The sequence below is a fragment of the Mus pahari genome, chromosome 5 (genome assembly GCF_900095145.1).
Source record: "Mus pahari chromosome 5, PAHARI_EIJ_v1.1, whole genome shotgun sequence".
NCBI lineage: Eukaryota > Metazoa > Chordata > Mammalia > Rodentia > Muridae > Mus > Mus pahari.
The window spans coordinates 38,042,247-38,056,563 of record NC_034594.1 but is presented as its reverse complement, the minus strand read 5'-3'; the positions used below and the strand labels follow the sequence as shown (position 1 = coordinate 38,056,563).

Here is a 14,317-nt window from a genome sequence, read left to right as displayed (position 1 = left end):
AAAAAAAAAAAAAAAAAAAAAAAAAAAAAGGTATCCTGTAGACTCCTGCTTTGGTCCAAGTGTTGGTTAGTGTTGCTGATTTCAGGATGAAATTACCACAGCAACATAATTAGATATGACATCCTGTACAAGGGCATGGGATGCTCTTTCATCAGAATCACACGCACTGGAACCAAAGGAACACGCACTGGAACCTTCATCTCCCTTTCTTCCTGGCAGACTAAGGAAAGTAGAGTCATGAGCAAGCAGAGAACTGCACAAGGAAATTCAAGTTATTTTCCAACCTAAGTGCTCAGGCTTTGCTTCCAAGTTCACCAACTGTGCTGGGTGAATATTGTTTTTGCCACCTGGGAAGGAGCAACCTGTCCCTGAAGTGGGTGGCCTCCTTTCTGCCTGAGAGCCTGGGTCCTGTTTAAAACCCTTACTGGGTTTTTTCTCCTCTTCTTTAGATGTCCCTTTGAAGACTGTCTTTTGAAATAGAAAACTTATTGCTCAGCCGTTCCATGAAATGTCAGTTTTCTACAGAAAGCTTAAATTTACAAATTTGAACAAAATGTCAAAACCAAATAAGTGTCTGTATTGTTACTGTTGTCGCTCACACAGTTCTAGCTTCTTCAAGATTGGGGATCTGAGGGAATGTAAAGCATGCCTGTCCTGCTTGCTTGTTCAGGATCACAGACTCTGCATCACTGGCAGCAGCTCGCTCAGCCGAACTTGGGAACCATTCTTGATCCACGCCCAGGCGTCATCACTAAAGGCTTCACACAGGTGCCCAAGGATGTCGTCTACCACATCTCAGACTTAGAGGAGGATGAAGAAGAGGGCATCACTTTTCAGGTTCAGCAGCCTCTTCAACTGGAGCAGAAACCTGCACTACCCACGCCAGTAACGGGGATCTTCCTGCCACCCATGACCTCAGCGGGTGGACCAGGTACAGGTGAGAGGAGGTGCAGTTGAACGTGGCCTCGTAACCAGGATATTGCATTGTCTGGCTGGGGTGATCTGCCTACCGCTGCACAGTCTCACTAGAGTTTGCTCGTTGGCGGAGATAAAATAATACAAACCACAGCACTGCTGACACTTCTGATTCCCCCCTCTCTCCTACCAGCCTACAGAAGTAAGTTAGGCAGAGTGAGAGGTCAGGCCAGTCAGTGGTTTGCAAGCCTTTTGGTCTCAGGGTCCTTGATGCTATTAAAAAGTCCCTGAGAATCTCAGGTTTGTCTATATAGGTTATGTCTACTAAGTTAGAATAAAAACTGAGAACTTAAAAAAAAAAATAACCCATTTGAAAATAAAAGTTCTCATGCAAATACTGGTTTCTGCAAAACAACTCTTTTGGATATAGTAAGAAAATGGTTTTGTTTTATAATTTTTACAAGTCTCTAATTTCTGACTTAAGTGAAGATTCTCATTATGAACTTCTGCATTCAGTCTGATGCAGTGTTTTATATAAAAAATGTGAAGAAAATACATTCTCAGATGAGAATATAGCTAGAAAGGGGGAAAGAGTTGGGCTGTTGTTTGCAGTCAGATGAGAAGCAGGTAAGTGGGTTTTCATGCAAACATGCTTGTCCTTCTCCTTGAGCGTTTGCTCTGCCTGGCTTGGTGCCCTGCTGCGGTTGTTGAGACAGACAGTTACACAGGTACCCAGATGTTGACACTCTGCCTTGGATGGTGTATTGCTGTCACTAATTCCATCAGCGTGAAAGGCTGTCAGGGTTAGGATTTCCAAGCTCTTAGAAGTAATTTAAGTTTCCTAAAACTGATTTTTACTTGAAGCTTATGTTTGTCGTTGGCAGAAAATATTGACAGTTTTTTCCTTCCAAGAAAATGTCTGCCGGATTTCCAAGTCTGAATAATTATAGCTTGTGTGTTAATTGTACTTTTAACTAAATAGTGTTCCCTGATACAGTTTCAGCTTTTCTGTAGGCAACCAACCACTGTTGTATGGACTGCCCTCGTAGACAGCAGGGGCTCTTAGCAAGCTCTTCCCACGCCCATGTGCTTCATAGTGAAAAGATTTACAATTTCATGATAACTTTACTCTTTTATCAAGAACCTTCTTTAATAAGTTTGGCTTTGAAAAAAAATACTGACTGCGTAAGAATGAAGAATACAAGTATTATCTTGGTTGGTGCTAAGTAGACAGAATTTTTACCCACCACTGTTTTTGTGCCCACATGCAAATCTCAAATAGAATAATACTAATAATAATAATAAAAAGAGGCCTCAGCCTTGCATTACTGTGGCGTGTTCTGGAGTCAGCACACAGTACTCTTAAGAACCAGGGGCTGACCTGGATGCCTAGATAACTAGATCTTAGTTTTTTTAATGTGTTTTTCAGTGACTTTTTCTCTCATTTTCTAAGCTATTTTTGCTCCTTTTATTTGTATTTGTAAAGTACTGAGAGTTCAGTTGTATACTAATCAGTTAATAAATACTAGTGTATTTATATTGCATTTCCATATTTAGTAACTTACTACTACAAAGGCAATTGATAAATGCTGTATTGCTAACAAAATAACAATGAGCCTTTTATGTTATTAACCCAGTCTTTCAATTCTGTGTTTGGCTTTCTAAACATCTCTTATTTCAGTTGCAACTTCGAACCCAGGAAAGTGTCTCTCATTCACCAACTCGACATTCACCTTCACCACCTGCAGGATCTTACATCCCTCTGACATCACTCAGGTCACCCCTAGGTAAGAAGGCCTGGGAAGTCAGGGGCTCACACAAGTGCTCTTGGTAAATTACCTTCAGTTTTAATTCTCAGGGCTCTAATTAGCATTTGTGACTATTTGTCTTTAGGATATTTTGACATCATATTTTCGCATTTGATCATAACTCTTCAGAGTAGGCAGAATGTGCTGGATAAAGTGGAGAAATTGAGACATAGCAAGTTAAGGTGACTGATCAGGAGCAGCCTGCTAACACAAATGGCTCACCTGAGGCTGTTTGTATCCAAAGTGAACCAGGCTCCAAGGGCTGGGCTACCACTTTCTTCAGAAGACCTCCATCCCTGACGCAGCCCAAGTTCAGGCGGTCCCAGACCCAGTGCAGTACTTCACTGCCAAGACTCACGGGGCTTAAAGACTAGGCAGATGCTTTGTTTACTGGCCTGGGTCTCCATGCGGCTTGTCTTGTTCCTCCATTCATTATTTAACCTTCAGTTTCTGACAGTGCACTTGGAATTCTGCCCCACCCCCACCCCCAAAACTGGCAAGCATCAGTTGCCAAAGTTGTCATCAGGGCTCTGTTGTATAGGCATTGCTGGTCACCCTTGTGGCAGAGCTCCAGCCTCCACACCAATGCCTCAGAGTCCCAAGCCCATGCCGAGCACTGAGTTGTTCCTTCTAGCTCACCCAGCTCTATACAAAGACTTCTGAGCCGGGCGTGGTGGCGCACGCCTTTAATCCCAGCACTCAGGAGGCAGAGGCAGGCGGATTTCTGAGTTCGAGGCCAGCCTGGTCTACANGTTCCAGGACAGCCAGAGCTATACAGAGAAACCCTGTCTCGAAAAACCAAAAAAACAAACAAACAAACAAACAAAGACGTTTCTGAGTTACGACATCAGCTGCCAAGGCCAAATTATTCAAGACACAGACTTCACTTTCTGAGCCATATTGAGGCTGGTTCTAGACTGCCAATTCAGAATCTGAGGAGGTATTCAGAGACACTTTGGTCTTTGTAATAAAGAAGAAAAAAGAAGAAAGATAATGCAGAGGCAAGCTGGTGGTAAGAGTATGGCAGGTAGAAGAGTAAAATCCAGCGTGTGAGTCACACCCGGAAGACTCTCCCTAAGGCCGCCCTTGAGTCTGAAATCTCTAGCTGCCAACAAGGAAAGAAATAAGATGGCAATTCCAGAATATGTAAGAGGGAAGCAGTCATCAAGGTCACGGGGTGGTACCCAGTGAAGGTCCCAGCAGAAGCCCCCATGATCGAATTTGCAGGTCTTCTACATTTTTAGACACCAATAGATGCCTTAGAAGTTTGCCTCTTGAAGGGACTCTTTTGTAAGAACACAGCTAGGGAAGAGTAAGGCACTCTGCCATGAAGTGGGAGAAAGACCAGGAGTCAGATCCCCTGTACAAGTCAGTGCTCTGGAAAGTTAGTGGTTAATTTGTTAATTTTATACTTGTCTTTAGTTCATCATCTTTAAAAATCTTGATACTATGATATGTGTGATCATTTTGTACCAGGGAAAATGCATTACGTCCTGGTAGCCCTTGTTCACAGAGGAAAGCTGGGTAGAAGCCTCCCGTTCCACTCTGACCTTAAATATTGATTTATGTAGCTTTTTTTTTTTTTGTCTTAACTAAGTGTAGAATAAGAAGCAAAATTTAATAGATTTCAGAGCTTTTCACTATTTTTAATTTCTTAAAAATATATATTCCAAAGGGGGGGATGCTGACAAAGCATTTCATGAATGTCCATATGTTTGTTCCCATCACTTAGAGTTAACACTGCTTGAGAAAATGACAGTTTAGACACTTAACTGTTTGTCAGTGAAATAAAGTTGGAAAGGCCGTCCTTAAGACGCAGCTGGTTGGTCATCCTTGAAAGTTGCATGCCGGCAGGTGTTCCTGACTCTAACTAAGCACCTCCCTCCATTCTTCCAGCTCCGGGTTCCCGTCTCTGGCCTGTGGCAGTAGTGCAAGCAGCTCATCCAACACAGCTGTGAACTCTCCTGCAGCGTCCTATAGACTAAGCATTGGTGAATCCATCACAAACCGCAGGGACTCCACCATAACCTTCAGTAGCACGAGGAGCTTAGCCAAACTTCTGCAGGAGCGAGGCATCTCCGCCAAAGTGTACCACAGCCCGGCTTCAGAAAACCCCCTCCTACAGCCTTGCCCCAAGGCCCTGGCCACCCCTTCCACACCACCAAATTCCCCGGCGCAGTCACCATGCTCCTCCCCCTTGCCCTTTGAACCCCGAGTGCATGTCTCCGAGAATTTCTTGGCTTCCCGACCAGCTGAAACATTCCTGCAAGAAATGTATGGCTTGAGACCTTCAAGGGCCCCTCCTGATGTTGGCCAGCTGAAGATGAACTTGGTGGACAGGCTGAAGAGGCTGGGAATAGCCAGGGTGGTCAAGACCCCCGATCCCCAAGAGAACGGGAAAAGCCGAGAGGCAGAAGTGGGTCTTCAAAAACCAGACTCTGCTGTTTATTTAAATTCAGGTGGCAGTTTATTGGGTGGACTAAGGAGGAACCAGAGTCTTCCCGTCATGATGGGTAGCTTTGGAGCCCCAGTTTGCACAACCTCACCCAAAATGGGTATCCTGAAGGAAGACTGAGGCTCACCATTAACTGACCTCGTGTATAAATTAGCACATGAAGGATAGAGATGCACTGAGAGTAGAGACCGGCCTAACGAGAGAAAAGGGATGTTGCAGAAGGACTGTGAATGTGGAGAGGGCGCAGTGAAGGGATAGGACGTTTGCAAGAGGGTCTTTGAGGATGGAGTCTAGTTAACAGAGTGGGGACAAGTGACGACCAGCCTGGAGACAAATGGAAGAAAGGGATAGTTTGCTCCTTCAGCTACATGTCCTTGCCTTGGAAATAAAAAGTGAATAGATAAACCAAATTCTGTCAAAATGTGACAGTAATGCTAAACTGCTAGCACCTTTGTCCCTAGAGAACACAAGCCGGAAGCACCTGCCTAGGAAGTAAACCTGGAATAGCCGAGCTTGGAAAGTTGGCGCATGCGCAGTTGTCTGTTACTGAACCAGCGGGAGATACAGTCCCTGCTGGTCCCTGGTCAAAAGCATCCATCCAATGGTGCACTCTCAGCATTAGCAAAATAAGAAATTTTACCTTGTCCTTTACATCAGAAATGGAGACTTTCTTATTTGGGGACTTTGAGGCACTGGAAACCCAGATACCACCCAGATAGATTCCTTGGTATTTAAGATTACTAAAGCTTCAGGGTTTTAAGCTTGTATTTTTGTACAACACAACAAAAAAATTTTAAATGACAATATGAGTGGGCTTGGCGGGATTTAAGAGGAAAAGGGGGTAAATTCGAATCAAAAATGTTTTTTAGGATATTTCTTCTGGATAATACGGTGGCCCAGGAACGCAAACATGTTTCTCCGTGTTTCTCCGTTTTCCTTGGAGGCCAGAAGGGTTTAAAACCAGAAGTGCAATCAGTCAGTAGACAGTAGATTATGTTGTATATTTATATATTTAAATTTTTAAAGAAAAGTTAGTTGTAACTAACTTTTTCCAAAGTGTGCTATGCATATTTTTAATGAAAGATGACATGTATTTGCACAAAAATTCTCAGGCACATTAAATTATAAACTGAAGTAAAACCCAGGTGCTTGCTTTGAAAGTGTGTTTTTATTAGATTTTATTGTTTTCCTTGTGTACATTAAAGCATGCCTGTCTCTTGGTATCTGCAGAAGTAGAGAAGGGTGGTGGTCATGGGAGAGCCAAGACTTCTTTTCCTCTCATTTCCTTAACAAGCCGAAAAAAGCAAGTGAGGCCTGAAGCTGGGGTTTGGGCATTCAGCCTGTGATGCAGGCCTCACGCTGTGGGGTGGGGTGCGGAGCAGATCTGCGCTCTGAGGTTGGCAGGCCATGGTCTGCCTCTGCAGGTGACATGGCTTTGTCTCCCTGGGGTTGTTCAGGGGAGGAGATGGCGGCACTGTTGACTTTGTTTGTCACTGCAGAAAGTCCTTTACTTGGTCCTCTTGGTGCTTAACTTGCAAATATTTTGCTTCAGAGAAATTCTTTTCTGCCAGGGAGTTTTGTCTTTCTCTCTTGAGCCCCAAGAAGAGATGCACTCAAAGGGTTAGAAAAGCCAGCATCTACAGTGGTAAGAGCATATGGGTTTTCTATATTTCTAGAATCTTTAATACAACTTTTCTAAATTTCTCAGAAACCAAGGGTGGAGAGATGCCCCTCCCTTCGCCCCCTCCACTCCCTTCGCCCAGTCTAGCTGCTGTCAGCAGTTCCTCACACACACACACACACACACACACACACACACACGTTTATGAAGGACTCTGGGTTAGTGAGTGACCCTGCCTGAAGCAGGCAAGCAGGCATTAACAAGAATTCTGCTGTTTAAATTTCTTAAATATTCCAATTCACGTTTTAAAAACAGCATTTGCATTTCTAGTCTATAAGTAACTGAGTACCTCCCTCAGCAGAACCTTAAAGCTTTGCCTTGGTTCCTGAAGAAAGGACTCTTCCTGCTACTTGGACATTTACAGCTTCTAAGGAAGGAGCAGCACAGAGTAGGGAAGCCTGGGGCTGACAGGGTAGTAAAAATGTTAAATAACCAGGTTTACACATAGGACAGAAACCACTCTACTGAGCTAGAGATTGTGGAGTTCTGGGTTGACAATAATTCTGTCCTTCTGTCACTGCCTAAGTGGCCACTGGAAGCAGAGTTTTGTCTTGGCAGTCAGAAGAGCACGGCCGATTAAAGAAAACCAGACTTAGGATTTTGAAAATTAGATTGATCCTGATGTTCTGTCAGATGTCAGAACAAATTGTACCTGTGCATGCTTGTCGCCGAAATGAATCCTGTCTTAAAGCTGGGCTTTGCTGATGTTCAGTTTCCACCTAAGATTATTTTGATACAGCCTGAGAATCTGTTACATGGGACTATCTGCAAATTATAACAAGAACTGGAACTTTCCAGTGAGTTCTTCCTCCACAGGACACTTAACTGTTCACGTTTTGGTTTTGTTTTCATGCGGAGTCAGCTGGTATGTACCTTCATGCTTGCCTGGGAAAACCCAACTGTTTCCTCCATCAGGATTTTCTGTGGTTTCTCAGGTACTACCAAGTAGCCCTTTACCTATTCAGAGTCTCCTTGAGCTCAGAATTAAAATTGCCCTGAGTTTTTGAGGATCCCAAATCTTATGTAAATAGCCATTGTTAATTAAGTGGTTTTTATTTTTTAGTCTTGTGCTTGCCCTTGGTCTGACATCAATGATCAGACTGTCAGGGGAGGATGTTAGAGAAGCTCACAGGAGCCTATCATCTGTTGAAGGCACATTTTTACACAGTATTCCAAGCCCCTAATGCATAATTAGTAGTGGGTGGTTCTCACATCAGCTTGACATCTGGAGCTAGGGCTGTCTGTCTGGGGCCTTGTCTGCTGTCAGGTGTGTAGAGACCTGTACTTGGAGTGTACTGCAGGCATGCACACTAGTCCACTGCCAAGTGTGGCTCCAGGCATGGGATCCGGGGCTCCAGGAAAATACTATTGCGTCATATCTGGAACATGACTTTGTCAATTAGCTCTTTATGCACCTTCCTTTGTTTTATCAATTGTAAATCAGATAATAAATTGTAAATCAGATAATAAATTGTAAATCAGATAATAAACACGAGGCTTCTTAAATTGTCCTGTGTCTCCTTGTGATTTTTGTTTCAGCCCTACACAATCCAACAGAGTCTTTATATTGATTTTTATAAGGAAACATCCCAGATTTTGTTGAACTAATATCAAAAAAAAATATTGACAGTTGAGTAGTAAACAGATCTAATAATTTATAGATTTTCTTTTAAGATTTTTATTAATATGGGGATGAAGTTGAGGGTGAGAGACAATTTCTAGGAGTCAGTCCTCAACTTGAGCCATGTGGCTTCTGTGTTAAGAGTACCTTTTCCCACTGAGCCTCTTGCCAGCCTTCCTAGTATTGCTAGAACTAGACTACACCATGACTACCACAGTAGCTCCATACCAGAATCACACCAGCCAACCATGAAGTCATTGCTAAGCTAAGCAGATAGTAAATGTGCACACATTCAGAAGATGAAGCAATTCTTTCCAATCGTTCACACTTTTCTGATCGCATGGATATTTAGAAATAGTTTAGAATCAGTAGAAAAGATCTTTCAGTATCCTTTTATCTCCCTTATAAGTTTGTTTTTGTATTGTTTGTTTTGTTTGTGGTACCGAGGTTGAATTTAGGGCTCCACTTGTATGTAGGCAAGTGCCCCACCATTGAACTATATCTCAGCTCTCAGGAGGCAGAGGCAGGTGGATCTCTGAATTCAAGACCAGCCTCATCTACAATTTCCATAACAGCTCAGATTGTGTTTCCCTGACCCCAGAAACCCTCAAAAGCAAACAAACGATAAACAATATATTCCCTTCTGTATTTTTAAGATTCATATCCATACTGAATTGTGGTCATTTTGAGAATGAAGTATTGTTGCAGGATATTTGATCACACTGAGAACCCTGAGATTGTGTTATTTACTGGAAAAATCTCTTTTTAGCTGTGCTGTGGCTCAGCCCTAGCACACACCTTTAATCCAAGAGCTTTCTGCTTAAATATTGTAAACAGCATCAAATAAAGTCAGCCAGAGGTCAAGAGGCGGAGCAAGCAGCCAGTGACAGGAAGTGAACATAGGATTATTAAGAAAAAAAAAAGAGAAGCCAGGCGGTGGTGGCACACGCCTTTAGTCCCAGCACTTGGGAGGCAGAGGCAGGTGGATTTCTGAGTTTGAAGCCAGCCTGGTCTACAAAGTGAGTTCCAGGACAGCCAGGGCTATACAGAGAAACCCTGTCTCAAAAAACCAAAAAATAAAAATAAAAAAAAGAGAGAGTCAGAGGGAGTCAGGAGGACGATAGGACGCACAGGACGGAGAGGAGAGGTTTATGCAGTCTGAAGGGGGGTTTGGGGGGAGGTAGCCTAAAAAAGTAAGGGTTCCTGCTAGGACGTGGGCTGAGGTCAGCTGGGTGCTTTCTCTGCCTCTCTCAGCTAGCAGGCTCTAGCTATGGCAGCATCTGGCTTCTGAGTCTTCATTGGCAAAATTGGACAATTGAAGTTTTGTTTAAAAAAACAACAAAGTATGAAACTATATTTGTGTGTGTGTGTGTACACGCGTGCGAGCTTATACGTGTTTTTTAAGACAGGGTTTCTGACCTGTCTGGCTTAAAACTTGCTTTGTAGACTATATTGGCCTTGAACACTCAGAGATCCACCTACTCCTGCCTCCTGAGGGCTGGAAATAAAGGCATGCACCACCATGCTGGGCTCAAACTCTCCTTTTTGACATAAGATGTTGGCAGTAGTCTCAGTATCTTTAACAATTAACTGTTAGTCAACATTCCATGCATCCAAAAACCCAAAAAGATTGGAGGCTTTGAGCGTTACCTTGGCTTCTGTCTTCACTGTATTGTTTGATGTCTGCTAGCATCCTAACATCGTTTTGTCTTCTCATTGTTTTATATGAAGGACCGAATGCCACAACAGTTTCAAATTTAAAAACTTCTCAATACAGGCTGGCAAGTGGTGTCACCAGCAATAGCTGAAAATATTTTTCAGCATGCAAAGTGTGCCAAAGAATGTGGTATTAGTGCAAAATACATAAACTCAAATATTATTTCACAAAACTTAATTTTCTTATTTCACTGAAATCACTAAACTGTTAAGGAACAAAATTTTCACATTGTGTGCAGACATTATTGTTAATATGCCAGAAATTTTAGCAAGTGCAATTAGAAATTAAAGTACTAAAAGAAGAAAGAGCAGAAAGGGAAAAGTCATGGGACACTTGCCTTTTGCACGGCTCCCCTTCCTCTGTACTGCCAGTCCCTCCTGCGTGCTCCAGTGGTCTCTGTCACCGACCTGCCTGCTGCCAACACAAAGCACAAACGCTCAAAGCATCCGAACTCTGTCAGCCTCCTCTTAAGAAAGGAAGTGCCAGTTGGGGTGATGCCTGTGAGCTCAACATTTGGGAGACTGAAGTGGGACTGTCAGTTCAAAGCCTGCCTGTGCTGTGTCGGGAGTGAGGTGGAGAAGATGGAGGAGTGAAACCCTGTGGTCCCTCTGGGTGTGATCACAGGAGCACGCCCTTTCACACTTCTGTAGCTCCTTGGTTGGAACCTTTCCGGTGCAGCTGAATGAGTCCAAGAGGGTTAGCACAGCATCCTAAAGTCAGAACTCGAAAGTCAAAAAGCAGCCAAGGCAGCTGAGTGCCCTGGAGACCTTTGCACACCTCTGAAGAGACACTGCCTTCCTCTTAGGTCCATTCATACAGTCAGCAAGTACAGTCACACTTTAAGTGCAAAGCCCCTGACTGTTCAAGGATCATAGCATTTGCTACCTCAGGAGGGCAGCAACATCACTCAAACCATGAGCAAGCCAAGACTGATAGCAGGGGCCTACTGACTAGAATGTTAAGCCCTGTTCCCTCCATGCCTTGAAGAAAGACACCATGAATACTACTTCCCTTTGAAAGCCTTCACTTCCTGCCCTGTCTGCTGTTTTGGAGCTGACAATAATGTAACTGTATTGAGGCTGGAGTGTATTGGGGTGTGGGAGTTTGGGCTGAAGGGCACTGACATCCTAATATGGCCTTAGTGCTGGGCATGTAGCAGAGAGCCTGCTTCTATCTGACCACCACAAGGAAACAACTGAAATGATGCTAACAGATCAGTGCTTGAGGCGAGCGAGCGAGCATCTGGAGTTTCCTTCACCATCTATTGTCCTTGTGTCTCCAGTTTCACTCAAAACTTAATGGCATGAGAGAAGCCAGTTAGCAGGCCTGTGGCTGAGTCCTCTCACTCACTGACCACACTGCCTCCGGGTCATCTTACACGTCTTACAGGTCATCACTGTCCCCTACGTATTCACCCACTCTCTCAATCACTAAATCTATTTGTAGAGTCTTCTTTGAACTTATGGGACTTTTAATAAATTCTCCAGTAGACATCACCAGTCGGGTGTCCCCTTGGTGCCTCGGCATGTCCAAAACATAATGCACAGTCTTTTCTCAAATCTGTCCATCCCCAACATGCTCCAACCAGTGAACTTCACTAACAGTAGTTCAGTCACTGGCGTTGGAAACTCAGGAGTTCAATGCCCCTCCTTCCCTCCCTCCCACGTCCCAGCCTGTGTTGTCTTCTGGTCATCGCCACTGCTTGCCCACATCTAAGGCTCATCAGGCCTCTAAGATATTTCTACATGGTTTCTCTGTTTCCTACCATGGCTCTTCTTCCTGTGTCTTTGCCTTGGTCACCATGGTTTATTTTACATATAAATCTAGTCAGATTCCTTCTCTGGTTGAAGTTCTTGTTGATGCCAGAGAGCAGAAGGGCAATTGAGTCTCTTTAACATTTATCAATGTTACATTATTATGAATGTATCCACTGTTGTCTGTCCATTAGCCTTTCTTTCTGCTCCTCTGAGCACAGGACTGAGGTCACACCCCATGCCTTGCTGCACTGGCAGTCAGAGGATGTGGGAGGCTTGTGAACTTCCAGCTTTTGTAAACAATGAGGTGTGAACCATCACAGGACCAGGAAGTCAATCTGATTACAATCAGTCTCGATTTATAAAACAGAATACTAAACAATAGGGTATTGTTTGTGAACCTTCAGTATAAAATGTGTGTCTTTTAGTGAGTTGTATTAAAATTAAAATGAATAAACCAGCACTTTTTTGGTTTGGTGATTTTGTCTTCTTTGTTTTGCTTTATTTGGCAAGATCAACTTTGTCTAGGGGAAAACTGAAACCACAGGTAGCTAAAAACTTACTCGTGGATTGCCACAGGTCTCAAAGGCTAAGCTTCAAAGAAGGAAGTGCCCACTGTAGAGTTAGTTCTAGGTTTCTGAGAAAACAAAGGAAGTTAAAATCAATTACAAAGATCCTGGGACTGTGGCCACGGGTCAGTAAGGCTGGTGGTCCCGAGTTAAGTCTATTGTTGTGGAAATTAAGCTTCTAGGGTCTGCATCTGATACTGAAACTCTTCTATGTATTCCCTGCTGTTGAGAATGGACACTGATTTGAGTGTGAAGATTTAACAGTTTAACTGGCTGCTTCCCCAACCTTCTGTTGTGAAGAACAGAGAGTTTTGAGCCAATGAGGTGCCACCATTGTGTTTCCATAGTGATAAAAGAACCAAGCATCCAGGGGCGCAAATCAGGTTCAGTCAAAGGACTAGCTAGAGGATGAATTCCTCCTCAAGGGACTTTCAGGTAATAACTGGGGACAACTGAACTGTCTTCTAAGGGAAGCTCCTGGGGTGGGTGCCCGCGGAACCCTTCTAAACGCCACTGGCTGGGTTTGCAAGTCTTCAAGGCAGTCTGGAGATTTCTGCCTTGGCATCTCAACCACTTGGGAATAAGCACAGCAGCCATGACTTCTGAAACCTCTATTGGGTGAGAAATGACCCCTGAGTTTGCGCTGATGGCTTCTGGTTTCCCTAAAACATGGTTTCTTTAAGACTCTCAACCTGGGAAGGGACCACAAGACCAATGAATCTTTGAAAGAATTAAGGTAAGACCTTGGGAAGAGTTGGCGGCCGCTTGTTGAAAGCGCACCCTTTCTAAAGCTCTGCTCACTCATGGCCAGCTTCTGGCTGTGAGTGAAACACCAGGGAGAAAAGACAGGGAAAGACAAGAAGGGAAAACACACACACACATGCCCACACGCACATACATCCGCACACGTGCGCGCGCACACCAATGCACGCACATCCACACATGTACACACACACACATACACACACACGCACGCACGCGCACACAAACCCACCAACCAGTAAACAGTCATTACCAAAAGACCCTCAAAGGGGTCCTTACTAGCTTGATTGCCTCAGTTTCTCCCCTGACACTCTCAGACATACCTCAGGATTTGCTAATAGCCCAAGTCTGTTCTAAGGGCTCATTAGTTTTGCATTACTGATTCTAAATGCTTTGAATATGGTTCCCATAGAAGCAAAGGGAACTTTTCTTTTCTTTTTTTTTTTTTTTGGAGCTTTTCTTTTTAAGAGCAAAGTAATAAACATTAAGGCATTTTTTTTTAAGAATGGGAAAAAAGGAAATAAACATTTATCAATACAAAACTGGTTAAAATATAAGTAAATGAATTGATATTGCGAGCCAAAAGAAATGGCTCAGGGCTTAGGGGTCCGTGCTGAGCTTCAAGAGAACCTCAATTTTGTTGCAATAAACCACATCTAATGGCTCCCAACAGCCTGCGACTCCAGCTCTAGAGTGTCTAAGGCTGTCTTCTGCCTTCCCTGGATTCCTGAACACTTGTGGTACACACTCACACAGACAAAAACACATACACAAAAATAAAAATAAATCTTTTTTTAAATTTAGAATTGCTATGGTACGGAAACCTATCCCAGACTTACTTGAAAGGTGGTTTAAATTTTGCTTTAAGATAATACAGTGTTGGAGGAGTGCCACGCAGAGGGAGGGTATAGACAGGATTAGTGACATTGACACTGTTGAAGCGGGAAGAGGCGAGCTTAGTTTACTCTTTGTCTACACTTGCAATATTCTTACATTTCTTGATTGTAAAAAGAAACCTTATATTTAAAAATAATG

The 14,317-nt window shown here is 43.5% G+C and overlaps 1 protein-coding gene across 4 annotated transcripts in view; it reads left to right on the top strand.

The window, feature by feature from the left end:
• The window catches only part of Trak2 (trafficking kinesin protein 2), a 61,417-nt gene extending 53,066 nt beyond the window's left edge, over nt 1–8,351 (top strand). For 3 of the 4 annotated variants that reach the window (XM_029539161.1, XM_021198320.2, XM_029539162.1), the window contains exons 14-16: nt 671–937; nt 2,597–2,702; nt 4,620–8,351. In XM_029539161.1, coding sequence (XP_029395021.1) covers nt 671–937; nt 2,597–2,702; nt 4,620–5,298 — 1,052 coding nt within the window. In that variant the 3' untranslated portion in view covers nt 5,299–8,351. The remainder of the gene's footprint in view (nt 1–670; nt 938–2,596; nt 2,703–4,619) is intronic. The other variant, XM_029539163.1, reaches the window with a different exon arrangement.
• Nucleotides 8,352–14,317: the final 5,966 nt, after the last annotated feature.